This window comes from Hippopotamus amphibius, chromosome 6, assembly GCF_030028045.1.
Source record: "Hippopotamus amphibius kiboko isolate mHipAmp2 chromosome 6, mHipAmp2.hap2, whole genome shotgun sequence".
Classification (NCBI taxonomy): Eukaryota; Metazoa; Chordata; class Mammalia; order Artiodactyla; family Hippopotamidae; genus Hippopotamus; species Hippopotamus amphibius.
The window spans coordinates 64,544,593-64,569,802 of record NC_080191.1 but is presented as its reverse complement, the minus strand read 5'-3'; the positions used below and the strand labels follow the sequence as shown (position 1 = coordinate 64,569,802).

The 25,210-nt window shown below is 32.8% G+C and overlaps 1 protein-coding gene and 1 non-coding gene across 9 annotated transcripts in view; both read right to left on the bottom strand.

The window, feature by feature from the left end:
• The window catches only part of SENP6 (SUMO specific peptidase 6), a 104,254-nt gene that overhangs the window by 43,898 nt on the left and 35,146 nt on the right, over positions 1–25,210 (bottom strand). For 4 of the 8 annotated variants that reach the window (XM_057737706.1, XM_057737713.1, XM_057737709.1 and 1 more), the window contains 3 exons: positions 25,039–25,134; positions 20,312–20,332; positions 10,121–10,191 (listed from right to left, as the gene is read on the bottom strand). In XM_057737706.1, the coding sequence (XP_057593689.1) occupies positions 10,121–10,191; positions 20,312–20,332; positions 25,039–25,134 (188 nt within the window). Of the gene's footprint in view, positions 1–5,082; positions 5,119–10,120; positions 10,192–15,665; positions 16,361–20,311; positions 20,333–25,038; positions 25,135–25,210 lie in introns of those variants that run through there. The other 4 variants (XM_057737707.1, XM_057737708.1, XM_057737712.1 and 1 more) reach the window with 4 other exon arrangements.
• On the bottom strand, positions 14,217–14,320 carry LOC130856197 (U6 spliceosomal RNA). Its single transcript, XR_009054490.1, has one exon. It is a non-coding gene; the product is annotated as a U6 spliceosomal RNA (small nuclear RNA).

The following is a 25,210-nucleotide window of genomic DNA, read 5'->3' as shown; positions in this document are numbered from 1 at the left end:
TCATTTTGTTTATGGTTTCCTTTACTGGGCAAAAGCTTTTAAATTTAATTAGGTCCCATTTGTTTATTTTTCTTCTTTTCATTACTCTAGGAGGTGGATCAAAAACGATCTTGCTGTGATTTATGTTAGAGAATGTTCTGCCTATGTTTTCCTCAAAGAGTTTTATAGTATCCAGCCTTACGTTTAGGTCTTTACTCCATTTTGAGTTTATTTTTGTGTATGGTGTTAAAGAATGTTTCAATTTCATTTTTTCACATGTAGCTGTACAGTTTTCCCAGCACCATTTATTGAAAGAGACTGTCTTTCTTCCATCGTATAGTCTTGCCTCCTTTGTCATAGGTTAATTGACTGTAGGTGAGTGAGTTTATCTCTGGGCTTTCTATCTGTTGATCTATATTTCTGTTTTTGTGCCAGCACCATACTGCTCTGATGACTGCAGCTTTGTAGTATAGTCTAAAGTCAGGGTGCCTGATTCCTCCAGCTCCATTTTTCTTCCTTAAATTCCTTTGACTATTCAGGGTCCTTTGTGTCTCCACACGAATTTTACAATTTTTTTCTTCTAGTGCTGTGAAAAATGTCATTGGTAACTTGATAGGGACTGTGCTGAATCTGTAGATTGCTTTGGGTAGTAGTGTCATTTTGACAACATGGATTCTTCCAATCCAAGAACATGGCATATCTTTCCATCTGTTTGTGTCATCTATGATTTCTTTCATCAGCATCTTATAGTTTTTGGAGTACAGGTTTGTGTCTCCTTAGGTAGGTTTATTATTAGGTATTTTATTCTTTTTGATAGGATGGGATGGTAAATGAGATTGTTTCTTTAATTTCTCTTCCTGATCTTTCATTGTTAGAGTATAGAAATGCAACAGATTTCTGTATATTAATTTTGTATCCTGCAACTTTAACAAATTCATTGATGAGCTCTAGCAGTTTTCTGGTAGCACCTTCAGGACCTTCTATGTATAGATACATGAACCCCAATACTCACAGCAACACTATTTACAACAGCCAAGACATGGAAGCAACCTAAGTGTCCACTGAAAGATAAATGGATAAAAAAGATGTGGTACATATATACGAGGGAGTATTAGCTATAAAAGAAGAATGAAATAATGCCATTTGCAGCAACATTGGTGAACCTAGAGACTGTCATACCGAGTGAAGTAAGTCAGAGAAAGACAAATATCATATGATAATGCTTATGTGTGGGATCTAAAAAGATGGTACAAATGAACTTATTTACAAACCAGAAATAGAGTCACAGATGTAGAAAACAATCTTATGGTTAGCAAGGGGTGGGGAGGAAGAGGGATAAACTGGGAGATTGGGACTGTCAAATATACCCTATTATACAAAAAATAGATAACTTAAAAAACAAAACAAAAACAAACAAAAAACAAAAATACCCCCCTGCAGAACCTATATATAAAGTACCAAAAGAGCTAATGTGAAATAAGCTAATACTATGAATTGGCTAATTATTTTGAGAAAATTAATTTTGGAGAAATTAATTTTGGGAAATCAGGTAAAAAGGAAACTGCTTCCCCAACTTAAAGACTTATACCTCTTAAGATAGTATTTTAAATATTGTCTTCAACATTGTACTTAATTCTCATTTATGGCCTAACAATCCCAACACCGTAATCATTTCATGGGCCCAACTAAATAACATTCTAGCAATCAGTAATCTCAGATTTCTGCACCTGCACATCACCTGGAAATATAAGATGTTCACAGTGAACACCTAATGTTCATATGTTCCCCCAAAGCTTATTTTACAACAGTTTATATATACTAGTATACCCTTCTTCAACTGAATTATATCTGTAATATGGAAACTTTTCTGTATCACTGTGTTATTACAAAATGCTTTTAAGAGATTTTTATAGATTTTTAAGAAAATAAATTTTGGTGTCAAAAAAAAAAATGGAGAAAAAAAAATTTAAATCTTGACCCTCTAAATCAAGATAATCAACAAGGTACTAAAGCAAAGAGACAGAAAACACAAAGAATGATATACTTAGAAGTTTTAAGATGAAACTTTTGAAACCAATGTAATGTGGAAGTATGGCAAATGACTGACTTTACAGAAACCAGAGCAGATCCACAAAGAGACAATAATCATAAAAAAAATTGTCAGGATTAAGAAATTCCTTTAGGATTCTATCTTCTACGGAAAGGGAAAAATATTTGAGAAGATTCTGATAATTCATATGAACATTAAAATAACTAGTTTTAAATTACAGCCAGAAATATAAAACAGCAAGAAACTTAAAACTTGACTACTTCAGGAATGTCAAATGCTTAACAAGAGGCTCTTGGAAGTTTTACCAGCTAACTGACCATGGAAGTCATTTTTTGGAGACTGTGACACAGTCTCCAAATCCTCAACAAAGTACTCCAAGGAGGTACTTGAGATGAAAACTATGTGACACTCTTGCTTTCACTGAATGCCCCCTTTTAGGGATGAGAAGGTGAATACATCCAAGACCACACAAAATGAACACCAAGATTAAGACGGGACACCATAAAACTCCTAGAAGAGAACACAGGCAAAACATTCTCTGACATAAATCGTACCAATGTTTTCTTAGGTCAGTCTCCCAAGGCAATAGAAATAAAAGCAAAAAGAAACAAATGGGACCTAATCAAACTTATAAGCTTTTGCACAGCAAAGGAAGCCATCAACAAAACAAAAAGACTACCTATGGACCAGGAAAATATTTGCAAATGATGCGACTGACAAGGGCTTAATTTCCAAAATATACAAAGAGTTCATACAACTCAACACATACAGAGGGCCAATAAGCACATGAAAAGATGCTCAACATCACTAATTATCAGAGAAATGCAAATCAAAACTACAGTGAGGTATCACATTACACCAGTCAGAACTGCCGTCATTAAAAAGTCCACAAGCGGGACCTCATGAAACTTAAAAGCTTTTGCACAGCGAAAGAAACCATAAACAAAACTAAAAGGCAACCCTCAGAATGGGAAAAAATAATTGCCTATGAAACAACGGACAAAGGATTAACCTCCAAAATATACAAGCAGCTCATGAAGCTTAATACCAAAAAAGCAAATAACCCAATCCACAAATGGGCAGAAGACATAAATAGACATTTCTCCAAAGAAGACATACAGATGGCCAACAAACACATGAAAAGATGCTCAACATCACTCATCATCAGAGAAATGCAAGTCAAAGCCACGAGGTATCACCTCACACCGATCAGAATGGCCATCATCACAAAGTCTGGAAACAACAAATGTTGGAGAGGGTGTGGAGAAAAGGGAACTCTCCTGCACTGTTGGTGGGACTGTAAGTTGGTACAGCCACTGTGGAAAACAATTTGGAGGTTCCTTAAAAAACTACAAATAGAACTACCATATGATCCAGTAATCCCACTACTGGGCATATACCCAAAGAAAACCATAATCCCAAAAGAAACTTGTACCATAATGTTTATTGCAGCACTCTTTACAATAGCCAGGACATGGAAGCAACCTAAATGCCCATCAACAGATGAATGGATAAAGAAGATGTGGCATATATATACAATGGAATATTACTCAGCTATAAAAAGGGATGAGATGGAGCTATATGTAATGAGGTGGATAGAACTACAGTCTGTCATACAGAGTGAAGTAAGTCAGAAAGAGAAAGACAAATATTGTATGCTAACTCACATATACGGAATCTAAAAATGGTACTGATGAACTCAGTGACAAGAACAAGGACGCAGATACAGAGAATGGACTGGAGAACTCGAGGTATGGGAGGGGGCGGGGGGTGAAGGGGAAGCTGAGACGAAGCGAGAGAGTAGCACAGACATATATATACTACCAACTGTAAAATAGATAGTCAGTGGGAAGTTGCTGTATAACAAAGGGAGTCCAACTCGAGGATGGAAGATGCTTTAGAGGACTGGGGTGGGGAGGGTGGGGGGGAATCGAGGGGGGGGGAGTCAAGGAAGGGAGGGAATACAGGGATATGTGTATAAAAACAGATGATTGAACCTGGTGTACCCCCCAAAAAATAATAAATAAATAAAATTTACAAAAAAAAAAAAAAAGCCCACAGCAATAAATGCTGGAGAGGGTGTGGAGAAAAGGGAACCCTCCTACACTGTTGGTGAGAATATAAATTGGTGCAGCCACTATGTAGAACAGAATAGAAGTTCCTTAAAAAACTAAGAATAGAACTACAGCAACAGATTCAGCAATCCCACTCCTGGGCATACATACAAAGAAAACTCTCATTCAAAAAGATACATGTACCCCAATGTTCACAGTAACACTATTTACAAAAGCCAAGACATGGAAGCAAACTATATGTCCATCGACAGATGAATGGATAAAGATGTGATATGTGTACACACACACAATGGAATACTACTCTGCCATAAGAAAGAATGAAATAATGCCATTTGCAGTAACATGGATGGACCTAGAGATTATCATATTAAGGGAAGTAAGTCAAAGACAAATATCGTATGATATCACTTAAATATGTGGAATCTAAAATATGATACAAATGAACGTATTTTTTAAATAAAAGCAGAAACAGCCTCAGACATACAAAATAAATTTATGGTTACCAAAAGGGAAAGGGGGGAGGGGTAAATTAGGAGTTTGGGATTAGCAGGTACAAACTACTATATATAAAATAGATAAATAACAAGACAATAAGGACCTGCTGTATAGTACAGAGAACTATATTCAATATCTTGTAATAACCTATAATGGAAAAATATGAAAAAGAATATATATTTATATGTATAACTAAATCACTTTGCTGTACATCAGAAACACAACATTGTAAATCAACTATACTTCACCAAAAACAATTAGGATGCTGGATTTCCTAGCTCAAAGTCTTTTTAATATACCACACTATTTCCAGATATGCAGAAAAGATAAGAATATAGAAGATATTATGAAATAAGTAAAAGTGATCAATAGGTTGGATCTTTAGAATAAATTTTAAAACCTAAGCTTTAAAGAAAAAAAGGTCCTCCATAAAAAGAATCTTTATAGTAGCTTTATTAATAATATTAAAAAAAAAAAAAAAACCTGGAAACATCTCAGGTATCCATCATCAGGAGAATGATAAACAAACTGGTACAGCCATACAACGGAATACTAAAAAGGAACAAACTACTTACTAATGCATGCAACAACACAGGTGAATCTCAAAAAACTTATCCTGAGTGAAAAGAAGACTTACATAAAAGAATACACATTGTTCCACTTATATGAAAACGGTTACCTTTGAGTGGGCAGGGATGAGGAGTAACTGGAAGGAACAGGAGGGAACTTTCTGAGGTGATGATATCATTTGCACTATGTCTTCCCAGGGGTTTGTGTTAGAAAGATGTGTGTACTTGTCAAAATGTATTCAACTGTACACTTACAACTTGTGCATTTCATCGTATGTAAATTTTATTTCAAAAGAGAAAAAGAAAACTACAACATATATGAACTCTAGATAACGATATGCCTGCTGAAGTGTTCAGGAGTAAATTGTACTGGTGTCTGTAATTTACTCTAAAATGCACTAGAAAAAAATGAGATGAATTTATATATAAATGATTTCACACTGATATGTGAAAAAATAAGTACAGAAAAGTGTTAATTATAGCATCTATGTGGTCGATATACGTGTATTCACTGTAAAAGTCTTTCAACTTTTTGGTATGTTTGAAAATTTTCATAATAGAAGTTGGAGGTGGGGTGCGGAAAGGACAGCCCTTAACTTTTTTGTTTGAAAAGTTAGCTGTGATATTACTAACATGCTGGAAAATGCATACACAAACAACTATCTTTATGATGGTTATTGATTTGCTTTTAAGTTATTTTCATCCTCTTTCAAAAGAGAAAGACAGATTAGAAAAACGGTTTTCTCCATCACGTAGCTGTTACTATGACTGATTTTCTGTGTAAAATAAAACTAAAGTCATATATCATATTCTCCTTACAACCTCCTTAAAAATCACTTTTGGCTATGCTCACTATGTGATAAACAGGCAAAGGACACAACAGGCAGAGATGAATAAAAGAAGAAATCCAAATGGCCATGGAACACATAAAATGCCTCATCAGTAATGAGAAAATTAAAAAAAAAATACTATTTCCCTATCTGTTTGACAAAGCCTGAAAGAATGGTAATATCTAATGTTGTTGAGGAGCATATGAGAAAAGAGGCACACTCAAATCTTGTTTGCTGGGAGCTGACCCCCTTTATAGAAAGCATTTTGGCAGTACTATAGCAAAAGTCTTTAAAATCTGCATAACCTTTGTCCTTGTAATTTTATTTCTGGGGATTTGAACTAAGGGAATAATAGATAAAATACATGAAATGTGCTAAATTATTAATAACATATATATAATATCAAAACATTAAAAACCTAAATTATGGTATATAAATACAGTGGGTCACTATGCATTTATTAAAAAATGATAACAGAGACTTGGCTATATTAACTTGTAAACTCCAATATATAAAAATTCATCTACTTGATTCTTATACTTCCTTTGTGTTTTTCATTCTCGATTTCCTCTGATATTCCAATATCTTTTAATGAGAGTACAGAAACCAGATAATATTATAATGAAGTCAAGAAGCAAGTTACAGAACAGTATACATAGTATAAACGCATTTTAAAAAAATGGGTATATATGCATAGAAGTCTGGCAAGTTATATGTTAAGGTACTAATAGAAGATATCCTGACCGGTTAAGAGTGAGGGGGTATTTTTCTTCTGCACATGAGTTAAGCAGTGCTAAGTCAGGTGATTTAACTTAGAATCATAATATAATTACATTAAGAATGTAATTAAATGTTCACTCAGAGACAGCATATAACATCTATCAATTTCCTGACAAGAATACAAAGAACAGACTGGAAAACAAAAAAAGGAAGTTTAAGAAACGAAAGAAAGAGCAGAGAAAAAAATAAGAGATCTTAATTTATATGTTATTTTACATGCTTAGAAAAAATATAAAAAGAACACCAAACAAAAAAGCAACAGGAGATGGGATCTGTCCAAAAATTATACTTAATAGTTTACAAGCTTTAATTTAATTCTAGAGAACTGCTTGTCAACGCTTATTAGCTTAGTGCTGATAAATGGCTATAATTCATATTAAGTGCTTCTTAAATGCAAAATAAGGGAGAAAAAAAATAATGAAGGAAGTAACCTTAAGTGTTAAGAACTATAAAAAAGACAGTGATTTCTTTTTAGGAGAAATTTATTCCAGGTGCTATGCCAGTAACTACTGATCCCCGGGTTTGAAATCTCAACATTTTAAAAACCATCTCCAAAGGAAATCCTAAAATAAAATGTCATCTTAATGCAACAATATATGCAATATAATTATAGCACTGTCATTCATACTATACCCAAGCATACATGTACCTACCTAACACAAAAGCTATAGTTCACAAGTTAAATACACCAATATACTTTTCCCAAAGTTTACAAATATTACTTGTCCACATGAACTATATATGTGTATACATTTACACACACACTTTATTATGAGTCCACAGGCATAAACTGGATAAATAAGTAAATAAAGGAGGAGGTATAACTCTTTCCTACAGAAGAATTTCAATTAATAAATGTAAAAGAAATGAAGAAAACAGAAAATTACCATTAGATAAACACCAAGTAATACTTGTTGCCAGCAAGATCCACCAACAGATGCTAAAATCAGTGGCTGCAATTTTGAGGAAAAAGTGGGTATCTGCATAGTCTCAAGAGTATCTGAGATCCCAAGATCTCAGATTAAGTACAAAAAAAAAAATTTTATAGTGGAGAAACCCAGCAGAAACTACCTAACCAAGAGATCATGTTTAACATCACCAGTAGTAAGATAAATCATCATCATACAATCCCTGATATAATGTGTAGAAAAAGACACAACATCACTTTCATGAAAGTCTTGCCAAAAATGCATAGGCTCAGTCTAATCATGAGATAATATCATGCAAACTTCCAAATAGAATGGTATCCTACGAAGTTAACTGTCCATTACTCTTCAAAATTGTCAAGGAAACTTAGGAGATGTGACAAATAAATGCAATGTAAATCCCAAACTGGATCTTGGAACAGAAAAATGTTACCAGTGAAAAACTGGTGAAATGAGACTAACGTCTGCTTAGTTAAGAATGTTATCCCAATGCCAATTTCTTAGTTTTGTAAATATACTATGATTGTAACAGTAACATTAGGGGCAGCTGGGTAAAAGGTACATGAGTCCTACCTTTATAACTTTTCAGCAGTCTAAAATGATTTCAAAATAAAAAGTTTTTTTTTTTTTTTAAAAGGTTATTTTTATCTACTTAATGAATACTGCTGAATAAGCAAAAATTTCTGTAACAAGCTTGGGGCTGACTGATACCTAAAACCATATAATGGGCCAAATCACTGAGCTCACTGAAATGCCATCTGTGTAAAGGGAATGATAATAATACCTATTGTGCAGTTCTTCCCTGAGGATTAGAAGTAAGTTTCTTTCTGATCTAGGGAGCAAATAGTAAAGCACAGTGGTTAAGAGAATGCATGGCCTTTAGTATCAAATAGACCTGGATTCCAATACTAGTCTGTGTTCTTGAGCAAGCTGTGTAATCCCTCTTAGCCTCAATTTTCTCCGCTGTAGAAAATGTAGGTAAAGTTGAATTTAGCTTATTGAGATCTTGAGTAGGGAGCTAGGATAAAAGCAAATAATGAATATAAAGCATTTGACTCAGCATCTAGTGCAAGGTAAGAGTTCAATAAAGGTTTAAGGTAAGAATGTTAAAGAGGCTAGTCATTATTACTACACTTAAACCTAGTGAGCGTAACTATGCATTACAAAGTATAATAATTCACATTCATAATAACTGCAAAGTTATTAAGAAAGGATGAAGCTAAGTTTGGAATATTCTCTTTATAAAAAGAGTATGTTCAATATATGCATAAAAGATTTTCACCCAAAGTGGAAAAGAACATAGGTGCTTTTTTTAAAAAAACTGTTGGCAATCAGGAAAATTTAGTTGCTTAAAATCATAAGATTTTGGATAATAAGAGCCACGAGTGCTACTTAAACAAGCAAAAGCCTATAGGATTAAGAGAGACAAACTACTATACATAAAATAGATAAGCAACAAGGATATATTCCAGAGCACAGGGAATTATAGCCATTATCTTGTAATAACTTAATGGAAAATAACCTGTAAAAATAATGAATCACAATGCTGTACACCTAAAACTAATATAATACTGTAAATTAACTACAATTTTTTAACAAGCAAAAAAATAAACAAGCAAAGGCCTAGGACAAACAAGATGGACACACAGATGAAGAATCTCTATTCCAGGGACTTCCCTGGTGGTCCAGTAGTTAAGACTTGGCGCTTCCAATGCAGGTGGCGTGGGTGTGATCCCTGCTCAGGGACTAAGATCCCACATGTCACAGCCAAAAATAAATAAATAAATAAATAAATAAATAAATAAATAAATAAATAAATAAATAGAAAAAAAGAATCTCTAGTCTAGATAATGAACATCAATTTGATGGTGAAACACTTTTCATAAATGCTATCTGCTCTTATTTTTGCATTAGTATATCAGTGTATTGAAAATTATTTCAATGCAAATATAAATTTCTACTTAGAATAATTTTCCAACATCTACTATTAACAGTTTTATCAGGTACAGCATATTTTTAATTCAGTGGTTGCCTAATGTATTCTAAATTTTAGGATCAAAACCATTTTAATCAAGGAAATCACATGATAGAAGATTATAACATAGTACAACGGAACACAATTTTGAAGTTATAGCCCATCTAGAGTTAATATTTGGATCCTGAATTTAATAACAATGCTAATATAATCAAAAAGATTTCCAATTATAATCACCTGAATGTGCACTCCCTGAATCATTCCCCAATGACTTCTGGTCACAATTATAATAAATAAATTCTCAAATAAGTTATAAAAAATGGTCTCTATATTCCTATTATATCTGGGAACATTCTAAAGCCAGTGCCATATCCCTGTTCTACCTTTCAAACAACTACTCAAAACCCTTCACAGGTGTAACAAACAAAACTGCACACTTACCAACACCTTGGGGCCGACTTAACCTTACAGGATTACTTTCAAATTTTTGGACATGAGGTGGGTATTCTTTCCTAGAAAAGGAAATTTATATAGTTTTAGTCCCACAGAAAAAGGTATTTTTAAAATGCAAAGGTAGAGGGAATACTTACAGTATGTTTATCAAAAACAAGTCATAGCTTCTTTGTCATATAAAAAGTGGTACTATAAAACAGTAACACTATATTACACAAATATACTAAACCTTAATGTGTTATAAGATCCCTAAGGGCAGTGACTATATTTTATTTAAACTGTCAATCTGTGAAAGCTGACAGCAGGCAGTCTTTCAAATAAATATTTAATAAATAAATCCAAATATTTGTCCTTTCAAAGTAGTCACTTTGGAAAGTTATATATTTATTCCCCAGATGCACAAAACTTAAGAATTGCTCTTTTGGAACTGTCTTCATAATCCGTTTATAAAAACTTACAAAAAAACCTTCATATTCCACTGCCACATGCACTTTTGGAATAAAAAAAAAATTACTCAGCTTATAATAAAAACTCAACTTGCCCAGTTTTCCTGTAAATGTTTCTAGTAGTTTAAAAATCAATGAATAAAGGAATAAAGAGTAAGATCTTATCCTTGAGGATAATTTCAAAAGCAGTACAAAAAAGTGTTATGTACAAAACTAGAAACAAGTATTTTAGTCTTGTAATATAATATGACTACAGTATGGGGGTATAATTACACTTTAAAAAAATATATTATCAGACTTCATACACAACCAACTTTCAGAATTCTGAACAGGAATCCTTAGTAAATAAGGATCCTAAAATACCACAGAAGTCCAAATATACACTAGTTTGGGAGAAAAGCAAAAAATCTGTAGTTAATTGTGAGATAAAAGTATTAAAGAAGGTGATTTGCAAAAAAAATGCAACAGACCAGGGAGCTGCAACACTACTTTCCCATCCTAAATAAAAGCTACTAAAAATATTTCCATTTTATTTAATGGAGGAATTAAAAAAGGTTATTCTATTATTTATAAATCCATTCACACGAGAGAGCAATACTTATCACAGGGTAACATAATTAATTTATTAAACAAAAATCCTAAAGGAATTTTTCTGTAAGGATTTCATATTCTTATATTGTAAAAGTCAAAGCACCTAAATTGAAAACAAAACATGAAAATGACACAAGAAGAAAATAATAAGCGTAGTGACAGTAGTGTATTTGTGATAGCAATTAGCAAAGAGTGAGCATCATGTGCCAGGTACTGTTCTAAGTGGTTTGTATCTATTAATTACTTTAATCCTCACAATAACCTTATAAAGTATACACTACTGTTAGCACTTTACAGATGAGGAAACTGAGGCACAATGAGGTTAATTAACTTGCCCATGGTCACACAACTATTAAATAGCAACATCAGAATCTGAATCCTGGCAAACTGCATCAATATCGATGAGTAACAGTGTTTTCATTATTATTGTTGAGCAGCATTTGGTACAACTGGGTGACTTTCACACTGTCAAAATATTAAGATTTGTGAGGATAAGAGTTGTGAAGGTGAGAACTTGCCTCAGAGATAGTAGTACGAGCGCTATTAAAACTAAGGTAGGTTTTCAGCTAATTACATTAAGCTTTAAATAAAATGCATGTTTTTATATACTACAAATGTTCACTCTAAAAACAATATAATACAGTCATCTTTAAAACGATCAATTCTTTAATCTCTAATTTTTATAACTCTACACTGGAAAAGTAAAAATACCAACTATAAAATGCAACCGAGTCAATAAATCTGAAGTAAAATATGATACAATTATAGTAAACTCCCAAACCTCTATGTATTACATATTTTTAACATAGTGGACAACAGAAACAGTAGATATTCTTAAATACTAAGGATTATCAACAAGCAAAATAATTTGACAGAGTACCCACAAAATCTGAAAATGCAGATATTTTGGATTTTTGTCGATTTGAACCTGCTTTATTACTTTTTCTGGGGTATGCTATAAACACAGGTTCACTCAGTAATAACTGGCATAAATCATCTGAGACAACATATGGATGTGCAGAGATTTCTGAAAATGCTGCACTAATTCACTCTGCTCTTTGCTGTTTGACACAGTGCACTGAACCATGCACTGCTGATGAGGAACAAACCACTACCAGATAATATCGATGACCTATCATGTACTGCAATGTAATGTTAAAAATTATGTATATTTGCCAACATTTCCAAAGCTGATGGCCACTCTGTATCCAATATTTACTATATCTTTCCCTATACAAACAGCAAACTTTGCTTTAAAAAGTGTATTATAGGGCTTCTTAGGTGGCGCAGTGGTTAAGAATCCGCCTGCCAATACAGGGGACACGGGTTCGATCCGTGCTCCAGGAAGATTCCACATGCCGCAGAGCAACTAAGCCCATGCGCCACAACTATTGAGCCCATGTGCTGCAACTACTGAAGCCCAGGCGCCTAGAGCCCGTGCTCCACAACAAGAGAAGCCACGGCAATGAGAAGCCTGTGCACCACAACGAAGAGTAGCCCCCACTCACCGCAACTAAAAAAGAAAGCCCGCGCACAGCGTAAAAGACCCAACACAGCCAATAAATTTATAAAAAAAAAAAGTATTATGTGTAAATTACACAAGTAAAAGCATACCTTAAGTTTAATACAAGAATATAAGAATTTCAGAATAAAGGTAGTATTTGTTTAATAAGAGAATTAAAAGAACTTTTTAGCTATAATCTTGTGTTCTTTAAAACTTAGTTTTAAAAAAACTGTTAGGTAATAAAAAATGAAATTCCATGTTAATTTCTCAGTTTGAGGGTTCCATCACGCTACAGACACTAAAATTTCAAACTCCAAATTAGTATGATGCTTAAGGCTAGAATTTAATTTTCCAGTGGATTTTCTTTCCTACCTCAAACCAAGCAGAAGCAGAGAAGTGTCCCTATCTTCTGTTTTCTACCAAGTGGCAGCATTTTTTTTGCTTCTGAGGGTTTGTGTTTTGTACAAAAGTTTTAGAGAAAACATCACATATCATGACCCAACGTTTTACAAGCTGCATAAAAAGAACTGGAGAGCTTCTTTTTTTCTTCTGTGCAAAACTGTTTAACATCAGAATGCTCTGCTTATTAAAGGTTAGATAGGCTTCAGCCCTGAAAGTATTTTTTTTAAATAAAGTTTATTCTAGAATAATTTTATATTTGCTGAAGAGTTTAAAAGACAATTAGGAATTCTCTTATATCCCTTATCCAGTGTTTCCTAATGTTAACGCCTTAATTACCCTCATACACATGTCAAAAATAGGTATCAACATTTGTACACTGCCACTGCTATAACTAAATGCCAGGCTTTATTTGAATTTCACCAGTTATTCCACTAATGTCCTTGGCTCCAGAATCTAACCTAGGATCCACCACACTTAGCAATCATGTCTCAGTCTTTTGTTTCCCCAACTTCTATATGTTTTTCATGACCATGGCACTTTGGAAGAGACCAGTCAGTTATTTTGTAGAATGCCCCTCAAAGTGACTTTGTCTGATGTCTTTCTCATGATTAGACTGAGGCTGTAGGTTTGGTGGAAAGTGCCTATCTCATCACATCATATCAGGGGTTATGTGATATCGATGATTTATATCACTAGTGAGGTTAACCTTGATCATCTGGCTAATTAAGGTAGTGTTTGCGAGGTTTCTCCACTCCAAAGCTACTTATTATATACCTTTTGACGTCCTATTTGCAAGCAAGTCCAATCAGTCCAGCCCACAAGAAGGGCAGGAGCAGTTAAACTCTACTTCCTGAAGAAGGGAGTATCTACACATATTATTTGCAATTCTTCCATAATAAACAGCATCAATTTCCCCCAATTCATTTTATGCAGCTTATAAAAATCCTAGTATAGTTTAATAAATAAATCATTTACTCACTTATACCAGTATGACTCATGGATATTTATTTCTTACTTTAGCTTATAATCCAATTGTTTTGGTTTTGGCCCTTGGGAGCTCTTTCAGTTGGCTCCTGTGTTCCTTTCATGTGATCTCATTGTTTGTTTTTTTTAACACTGATAAAATATACATAAAATTTACAGAAATATGGAATGCTAAGCCAATCTGCATGTCGTCCTTGTATAAAGGCCATGAAAATCTCTGTACTGTTCCAATTTTAGTACATGTGTTGTTGAAGCAAGTACCCTTTTGTTTTTTCAGTACTTGTCTGGATTCTGATGCTACAAGATACTCCATGATCATTGAGTTTTCCGTACCCCATCCCTAGAATCAGCCATTTCTCCATGTTCCTTTTATTAGAGTGGTATTAGAAATCAGAATCTGAGTGCTTTTTTTAAAGTTGGTTTTAAAATTCATTTTATAAATCATTCCAATGCTCTAACTGATCTCAAAAGATGTAAATTTCTGTAAATTGAATGTGTTCATTTTTAAATTAAAATCCATTATTCCAAACTCATGTTTAAACTTTAATTTTTGAAGAGATGTATTAAAATCTCTGGAAGTTGTACTCTAATCAAGAATTTTTTGCATATTAAATATTTTAGGGGAGCTTTATACATTTCATTGTTACACTCTCAGTGTGTCCATTATAAAATGTGCTCCTTTACCCTATTTAGTGCTTCTAACCCTTAATTCTATCTCGTTTGTTGCTAAAATTCTACTCATGCTTTCCTTTTGCTTGCATCTCTTTTGACTCTAAGAGTCAAGAGGCTCCTTTATTTACAAATTGTTATTTTATAAATATCTGATTCTTGTAAACATGATATAGCTGGGTTTAATCCAACCAGTTTGTCTTTTATTAAATATATTCAACCTGATCACAATTATTATTGCAGCTGACAAACTTTATGTTTTCCTTTCATCTTATCATATTAGTTGTTTCTTATATTTCTACTTGTTTATTTTCACTCTTTTCTCTTTTCCCCTATTTTTACTGATTCACACAATTACCTTTCATTTGTTTTTTTCTCCCCTGGTTAATTTAGCAAATAATTACCTCCCCCCCTCAACCCTTACTCCAATTACATATTCGGTCCATTAACATGTTCTCAAGATTCCAACTGTTTCCTCAAGCAAGATATTCTACTGCATCCCTAAGGGGATAAGATCTTTAAAATCCTTCTACTTCCCCATTCTAATGCATTCAATCACCCTTCCAAAACAAGGCCTTAAGATACCTTTTACTTCTGCCTTTCTGTCTCTCCAGTTCCTAGATTTTGCTGAGATAGTTTTGAACAGTCACAGATTATTACTGATTTTCTTTTGTATCGTATCTCTATTTGGTAAGTGAAACATGCTTAGCCTTAATTGAATGCCACTGAGTTAAGTTTTTAATTGTGCCAAATTATAAATCACATACAAAAGATTATTTTTTAAAAAATCTCAAAGATGTATCAGGTAATAACACTTCCCTACCTAAAATGCCCTGAAATCTTCTAGAGAGCGCACCAATATAAAACCCAAACTCTTCAGATCATCTTACAAAGCCTTTTATGACTTAGGGATCCTAGCCGACCTTACCAAACCCACCTCGTAACATTTCCCCCTTTGCTCGCCAAGCTCCAGCCAGTGGTCGTTCTTTCTGTTCTTTGAACATGCTAAACTTATTCCAACATTAATATCTTAGCACCACCTCTTCCCTGTCTGGAAAAGCCATCTCTATGATCACTGTATAGCTGACTCTTCATTCAGTCCTTGGTTAAATGTTAGCTTCATAGTTGAATGTCTCTCTGAACATCTAAAGAAATCATATTGTCACTCTATATCACATCATCCAATTATACTTTTTTACACAGAACTTATTATTTGGTGTTTTACTTGTTCATTATCAGTTTTTGCCCATCAAAATGTAAAGTACAGGAGATCAGAGATCTTGTCTGTTTTGTTCATCACTGTATCCTTACTCCTAGAACACAGCAGGCACTTGATAAATATTTGGAAGTAATAAATGTGTGTAACTAAAAGGCAGTATGTAATTAGAAGTGTATTTATCAGGTCAAATAATTGCACAATCATTGCTGTACAAGGATGGTAATGTCAAAACTGAACCACAGGCCACCATGCAGAGCCACCATAAAGTAATTCAAAATATTAGTTAGCTTATGTGCTGATACCATAATTCAGATACTGTAAACTAAACATTTATTGATTAGACAGGTTAGCTGGAAACTGAATATACCTGGATTCTCTAGTCTGTTTACTGTCCTACTTCCTAGCCCTTTTCTAGTGTTTCCATATCCCATCACTGTTTTCTTAACAGTATGTTTTATTATGTGGCAAGTCATGTCATTCTTCTCTTCCCCCACTTATTCTTCCTTTTTATAAAGTAAGTCTGTTATTCTTCTCAAATATTTATTCTTCTAAATAAACTTTAGAGTCAATTGGTCAAATTTCCTAAAATAACAAAGTCATCAGGATTTCTGATTAAAATTGCATTAAATTTACTTTAAGGAGCACTGATATCAAATAACCAACCAGGAACCTAATATATGCCTCTGACCAGGTTCTTTAGATATATTTATAAAGGATCTACACATCGTTAATTTTACTACTGAATATTTAATTTTAGTTGCTACTCTGAATGAAATTTTGGTCTTTCCAATATATACTCCAATTGAGGACAAGTGAATTAAAAAAACAACTATTCTTGTAGTCTATCATCTTGCTATACTCTACTGAGGTTTCAGATGACTCATAATTCTAAGGAAGATGATACCATCTGAATATAATTTTATCTTCAGATACCTTGAGACAGCAATTTATAACGCTAATATAAATTGGTACTACCTGTCCACAAAACAATTTAGCAATACTTATCAACAGTATTATAAACATCTGTAACCTAGCCCCAAAAATCATTTCTCAGAGGTTTATCTTAAGAGATACATTTAGAGATTTACATACAAAGTTGTTGGACTTCCCTGGTGGTGCAGTGGTTAAGAATCCACCTGCCAATGCAGGGAACACGGGTTCGAGCCCTGGGCCGGGAAGATCCCACATGCCTCTGAGCAACTAAGCCCATGTACTACTACTATTGAGCCCGCACACCACAACTACGTAAGCCTGCAAACTCTAGAGCCCACTCGCTGCAACTACTGAGCCCACATGCCTAGAGCCCGTGCTCCACAACAAGAGAAACCACCACAATGAGAAGCCCATGCACTGCAACGAAGAGTAGCCCCTGCTCACAGCAACTAGAGAAAGCCCACACATAGCAGCAATGAAGACCCAATGCAGCCAAAAAAAAAAAGAAAAAGAAAACACCAAAACAAAAAACAAAACTGTTCATCAATGTATCATATAGACAGTGAAAAACAATTAAAAAATGGGCTATTGGGTAAATAAATTATGTATATCTGCACGACACGCTATTATGTAATCACTGAAAATCATTTTTAGAAGCCAACTTAATAATAGGGAAAAATGCTAGGACATACTGTTAGGTGAAAATGCAGAATATGCAGCTGTACTTTTATTATGATTCCACATGTGTTAGGTATATTAAAAAGTACACAGGAAAAAATATTGGAAAGAAACGTATAAAGATCCAAATGATGTAATTTTCTATTATACGAGCTTGTTATGATAATACTTGCCTTTTCAAATACCCCCTTTAAGCAAACATTTCTAGCATTTCATATATGTTCTTTTACTGTATTCTTTTCACTTTTGTACCTTTTTGTTGTTTCAAAATTCTCTATGATATGCACATATTATTTATAATAAAATACTTTAAAAAATCTTAAATTTGAAAATTACTATGTGCTTCAGTTTCATAATAGGTCAACTATCTTTATCTACAGAGGGGGGGAAAGTTCTAATATCAGAGTAAATATTCTAGGTTGCTGGTGCTACCACATACACTGTATTCACAACCCAACTGTCCAAGAGTCAGAAAAGAATTCAAGTCATTCAAGTTGTCAAAGTCACCCACAACAAAGAAAAATGGCACCAAATTATTCCAGCTTGGTTTTAAACCTAAAATATAGCTCATTGTGCCCAGTATATAGTACAAAGGAAAAAACCTGGAAAAGATTAACCTTCCACAACTACCTAACTTTTATTAGATAAACCATCCTCTTGTGTAAAGAAATCATTTAGTTCAGAGATTTATAGTCCTTCATGTGTTAAAGGATAAAGATAAAAGATATTTTTACTCTTACTATTACTCTTAAAGGTCAGAAAAAAGCTGTGGCATTGTTCATAAGAAGGGAGGAAAAGGGTTTATGCAAAAAAAAAATTTACAAAGTAAAATCTATTGACACAAAAGGTCTTCTCAGTTTATCTCTGATAAAGATAAAATAATTTCAGGTAAGAATCCAATGGACTAATGGGCTAAATTGAACCTAACAGTAACTAAGCTGCTGAATAAAGCACTCCAGCGTGTTCTTTGTAATGTATTTTATAAACAGCTGTTGCCTCGCGCCTAGCCCCCGGCAGTAATGTTAGTACAAAAAGACAATTTCAGTAACTATTATTATAGAAACTTCAAACTTTACAGTGTAAATGTCAGTTTCAAATAATTATCTCATTTGTTCTTCACAAATCTCCCTTACAATTGGGCAAATATCATTACCCACATTTTAGAGACAGTTATGTGCCTACTGGTAATGCTGCTTACTTAATTCTACATCTTCGGACTCCTTTTCCAGTATTCTTCCAACAATAATATAAGCTCCAAGAGAGTAGGCATTTCTGTCTGCTCCTAGAAGAGTGCCTGGCACATAGAGTCACTGAAATATTTGCTGAATGTATCAATGAATAAATTTCCAATAAGTAAGAAGCCAAGACAGGGGGAAAAAATCAGTAAGACCCTCCAAGGCTATTGTGAGAAAGAAAACAGTCTAAGATTTTTATACTTTTCTGGTAACAGTATTTATGTTTTATCCACTATAATATACAGGAAAAAATTTGTTTATTTCTATAAAACAAGAGTCTGGTTCATGTGTGATTGTATAGTTATTTAATGTATATTCTTTAGCAATTTTAATAAAAACATCTTATTAATGGTCTTCCCCCCAAAATATAGTCACTTACGAGTTAAAAATTTAAAAGCTATAAAATGACTCATCTATATCTGATAAGAAGTAATAATTTACTCAAAGAGAAAAACAGACAATAGAAAAATAATTTTTCTTTCACAGGAAGAAGGTAGTAAAATATGTGCACAATCCATTAACTTTAACCATTTACATGGTATGAAGTATTTCAGAATTATAAAATATGCCTAAATCTTTTGCTGACAGGATCATCTTTAATTTACAGTTCAAAAACTTGGTGTTCATGAAGTAAGATGGAATATATAACATTCTATACAATACTGCAAGTTGTTGTCTTTGCCTCCTCTACACCTTTAAACAAAATTATAGAGTCAAAGTTACATAATTAAATAAAATTACAGAATGTCCCTTCTTTTGACCATCACTAATGATATGAAAAATACTGGTTTAATACAAGGGCTGTTTACCTGTATTGGGAGAGTTCATAAAAGGTTCTTGAGACTCATGGAAGCAAGAAAAAAGGATATGCACTTGCACAAAAATTTCCACGTACATATATTGAGGAGAGGAGCTATTCTTACGGGCATCTGCTTTAGAACAACTATAATCATTTCACTATTCAAAGAAATGTGTGTTCTTAAAAATTTGTTTCCATGTTATTTACATTATTCAACATTTCTGCTAAAGAATGATGTGTCTGCTAGTGTTATTACAAAGGGAACAAAGAGTGATCATAAAATTGTCACAAGTTTTTGGGTCAGAATAGAAATACAATTGATGTTTAGAGTTTTAACTCCAAGCTTAAGGTATTCTACTTCTATTTTTCCCCTCACTCTACTGAAGTATAAAACAAAAACATCACTAAAATACAAGAAATATTCAAATTATGTAACTGAAAGCAATTTTACTACTAAGACCCTAAAGTATTCTATTTTTAAAAGAAAAGTAGTTACATGTCAGTATAAATATATGGAAAAATATATATATATATCGAGAATTTGGTGAAATATTACCCACATAAGTCAAATATCATATTGTGCTGTTAATGTTTCCTTGTTATTAAAATAATTAATAAACTTGATGAATTCTAATTCAATGGATATTTTTCAAAGCATATAAATAATCTGATATTTTACTGTTGTATCCATGCTCTAATTTCATCAATATTGAGCTTACCTTTCCTTTTGGTCCAGACTGCTTAAAACATGAAAAAGAAAAAAAATGTAAGAGGCAAGACCTCATTTTTGATATATCACTGTAGTTTTAGTAACTGCAGTCAATAAGGCAAAACTCTGTGATTAATTTGTTTTAAACACATTATATATATATATGTTATACACTAGTGTTTTGAATCTTGTTAGATATGTAAGTTGGTCTTCAATTTTTGTCAGTACAGAAAATAATTTATATCTAAACATTTAAAGAATAAAAAAGTATGTACAAAGAAAAATTCTTGAAAGAGCTTTATTTAACCATCCAACATTTGAAGGTATGTTATTTTAGAGTGGTTACAGAAATAGTTTTCAAGGAACAATACAATTTCCTAAAAGTTATAAAATTTTTAGAGGTCCCAATTCTGTTATCAGGTGTGATTACAGTCATCCCTCAGTTATCTGTGTGGGACTGGTTCTAGGACCCCATTTAGATACCAGAACAGTGGGTGCTCAAGTCCCTATATAAAAGGGTGTAGTATTTGCATATAACCTATGCACATCCTCCCATGTACTGCTAATCATCTCTAGATTACTTATAATACCTAATACAATGTAAATGCTATGTAAACAGCTGTGAGCACCAGCAAATCCAAGTTTCGCTTTTGGAATTCTGGGGAATTTTTCCCTTGAATATTTTTTATCTATATAGTTGGTTGAATCCACAGATGTGGAACCCCCAGACACAGAAATCTGACTGTATTTGCTTCTGAGTAAGAAAAAAACTTTTTTTAAGGTTGAAACTTTTACACAAAAGCCTTAGATTAAATACAAATACAGTATATGGCTTGGGATACAAGAAAAATCCTGGGAGTTAAAATCATGGCCTCTAACCAAAAGTCCAATATATAAGGGGTCCACCCTTCTCCACAGTTCATGGAAAATCTAAAAGGCTACCAACGTCAATTACTCAAGCGTGAAATTATAAAATCCTCAATTTAGAATAAGATTCGCATCCTAGAATTATTCCTATTACAAAAGAAATTACATATTCAGAACTGTAAGCAAAACAGTTTACAAAAATCTGTGAGTCCCCATATTAACTCTTGTATTCCTATCATGTGAAGCACACAAGTAAAATATCAATTTAATCCTAACAAATTAAGAAAAAATAATATGGTAAATTGGTTTTACATAAACAACACTGAAAAGAAACATTTTTTTCAAAAAAATTTTAATAGTAAGGAAAATAATTATTATAAACTTACATGAATACCACATTTGAAATTTTACTTCTGTTACTTAAAAAATGGGATAATCTGTATAAAATAAATTTATGTTGGATAAATGACAGAAAAAATGAAGGAAAATTATCACACCCCTATTAAAGTGAAACAAAACACAAACATAAAAGTTGAAATATAGTCTGTCTATTCTTATATATCTATTTCTTATGGTGTTATATTTCCAGGAAAAGTAAAATGAAAACCAAAAGTTTGGCATTAATACCTAATCAAGCTATTTCCAACTCCTAACCTAGCTATTTCCAACTCTACACTGTTGTGTCCAAGAAGTGACAAAAGTTTAGTACTCTCCTGTTTTTATTTTTTAAACTCACCTGTTGAGTGTAAAAGAAAGAGGCAGAAGACAGAGCAGAAGTAAAAGAAACAGGTTTGGTTCTTTTCAATAAATCAAGGGAGTTAGGAAGAAAACAAAAACCAGAAATGTATATGCTCATGCTCATTTCTCTTATCCTTGAGAAAAATGCATTTACTATGATATCTAATTTGTAAGTCATGGTAGTTCTTCAATACTCCTCAATATGTGTTCATTATCAAGCTCTGCCCTACAAGAGCTTATATATTTAAAAAAGAAAAGAAAAAGAAAAAAGGTTTTAAAAAATGAGACGGGAAGCCATTTTTAGTTAACACAGGACTTTGTAAAAATGTTGACTTACATTCTTTTTGGACTATTTCTGCTCTTAAAATTTAAAAAAAGGAAAGAAAAAAGATCGATTCTGGTATCCATGACCTGATTTTGGACTTCAAAAATTCTTTCAAAGGTGCTTTTCATTAATAATTAAATCTTGCTTATTCCATGAGCCCATTTTCCCATTTATGGATGATATATGCTTTTGTAGACATTCATTTTCCCCTACGGTCCTTTTAAGTCTTTCTACCTATCCTTAGTAAAAAACAAAAACAAAACAAAAGTGAAAATGTAAGTGAAACATAAACCAGTAAATGTGCTCTTTTTCCACATCTGGTTAAAGTTAGGAGTGGAGATAGTATAGATTTTTAATTTTCTGCATTCCATTTTTTCCATACTAATACTCTCCTCCTCCATCACTATTAGTATATAAACAATCTACCTTTTAAATATGAGTTAAATTAACATTTGGAATAGCACTAAGAAAACAGATTGCAATCATAATATTCTCCAAATAGTAGCTAATCTGATCTGATATTTTAACAATCTTCACTTCTTTTAGATTGAAAAGGTATGATGTTCCCATATCTTACAAATTATTCAAAATGCAGGTCTGATTTACTTTAAAGACAAATTATACCACTCACCCGAGGAGGAATGGGTTAAGTGTGTAAATTACCAACTGGTGGCATTTCCCTTAATTTCAATTTAAGAGTTGAGAAAATAAGAAAAATTAGGAGAAACTGTAAAAGCCAGTGTGCTCACCCTCATCTGAGGCCTGACAATTGTGCCAACACTAAACTAATTAAAACCAAAAGTTTGGTAGCCATCATCACAGGTGAAGGCTTTTTTTCATGCCTTTGAAGACGTGGTTCCTACTGCATGGAGTGCTCTATTCTAGCTAAAATACTTAAAAGCTGCTTTAATACTCCCTTTGTGAATTTTTCATTGCTCCCTTCTCTGTAAATAGTACTATACATACTTTGTATATCTCTACACTACGCTTACCAGGTAATCATTTGTTTGTCCTTCTGTCCTCTACCCTAACTAAACTTGAGTTTCAAGGCAAAGACTGTTACATTCATCTTTGACTACTTTGTACCTATGCCTGGTACGGAGCATAAAATCACTCAATATTTCTGAAGGAAGAAAATTGGAAAAACTCTCAATGACTGGTGTTTGAACTTCAAAATCTTTTTAATGACAGTCACCCTGCAGTAGGGCTAAGAAATGCTTATTCTATAAATAAGAGACAAACATAAGTAGAATCTGTCCTGCTGACATGACTCTTCACGGTTTTCCTTACCAACCCTAGTTTTTCTTTACACTGTATTTTCACTCAGGATTATTTCTTTAAATACAAATTAAATCAGGTTATGTGTGTGTGTTTAAGAAACAGTATTTTACTATTAAATACCACTTCCTATTAACAGAACCTAATGTTTTATACATGTAAACAATGATACACATGGAAGGTGTAAGAGGTGCCAAGACACAGAATTAAAACAAACCAATTCCCAAACTGGAATCAGTTTTTTAACATTACTAATGAAGAAAGGAGAGATGTGGAGAATAAGGCATAGTGTAAATAATTCTAAACTAAAAGATAACTTCTAAACCAATAATAATTTTGGCTGTAGAATATATCCACTTGATTATAAATTAGTGTTTCAACTTAGACCACATTTTCAGAACAGCAAGTAGATAGATCTTTCTTAGCAATGAATTCTATCAATGTGATCAGTGTGTGAGAAAGTGTGTCTATCCTTCTTCCCTCTCCCTAATTACTTTCCTTTTATTGTCTGTTCTCATGTTTATGCCACATGTAGGCCAGAGAGCTTGATCTGTAAGGCTAGCCAATTTTTTGGTATGTATAGTAATTTCTCCATCTTTTTAGTTGAATTTCTGAAATATTTTATGTGAAAACTATGAAAAATTACATATTTAAGCAAAGGAAAGGTTTTCTTATTGTCCTAAAGTATTAGAAAGACTTAAGGTTTTTAAGTTGAAAATCTATGGTATAGCAAATCTACGTAAATAGCAAATACAGTAAGGGTAAGAGTCAGGACATGTTTTCTAAATTAGCAGCAGTCTAGATCAACATTTTAAAAAATGAAGAACAACATCTAAAATATATTTTAAAAAATCTTTAAATTTTACTAGTTATAAAAATTTTTTGCAACTATTCAACATGCAAGAAATAAAGAGATAAATTATTTTCTAATTGTTGGAGCCTAAGAATTTCTTGGTCAACTGAAACTAAGAACTGAAATTTCATAACCATCCAAAAATGGTTATGAAAAACCTTGAAAGCATTTAAAAATACCAAGCATTACACTGTTACTTTCATTATTTCGATTCGAATAGTACTTTCACGATCAATGAGAACATTTAAATTTATGAAAACACAAAAATTTCTCAAACATTTAAAGCTAATAATGTGATTTACCTTGATACTATGAAATCTTATAAACCTTACAAAGAAAAGTAAGGTAATAACTGTAGTTTTACTCATCAGACTAAACTACCAGCTGAAGATATCTCTGTCAAATGTAAAAATCACCTTAATTTAACAGGAACATAATGCGACAGAATAGCTTTTACTTAAAATGTCTCTATTTACAAAATGTGATTAAAATGTAGGTATAAAATAACAAATTTTAGGACATGAATTATTTTAGAAACATGAATATCTCTAGAGACAATGGAAACACAGTAAAGTTCCATAAAGTAAGAAAAAAAGGTTTAAAAAAAAAGGCAGTGAAAAACTCTATTAAAGAGGATGGTGCGTGTATACTAAATGAAGGCAATCAGAACCCTTACCTTTGGGCTGCTGTTTTTACTATTGCTATCTGTGCATTAGCATGAGGAAAACGTCTTACAGTTCCAGAACATAATGATGCGTTTTGTGTATTTTCACTGCGGAGTCAGGAAAGAAAGAATAATTTAAACAGGGAAAAATTACATACACATATGCAAAATAAATCCTTTAAAA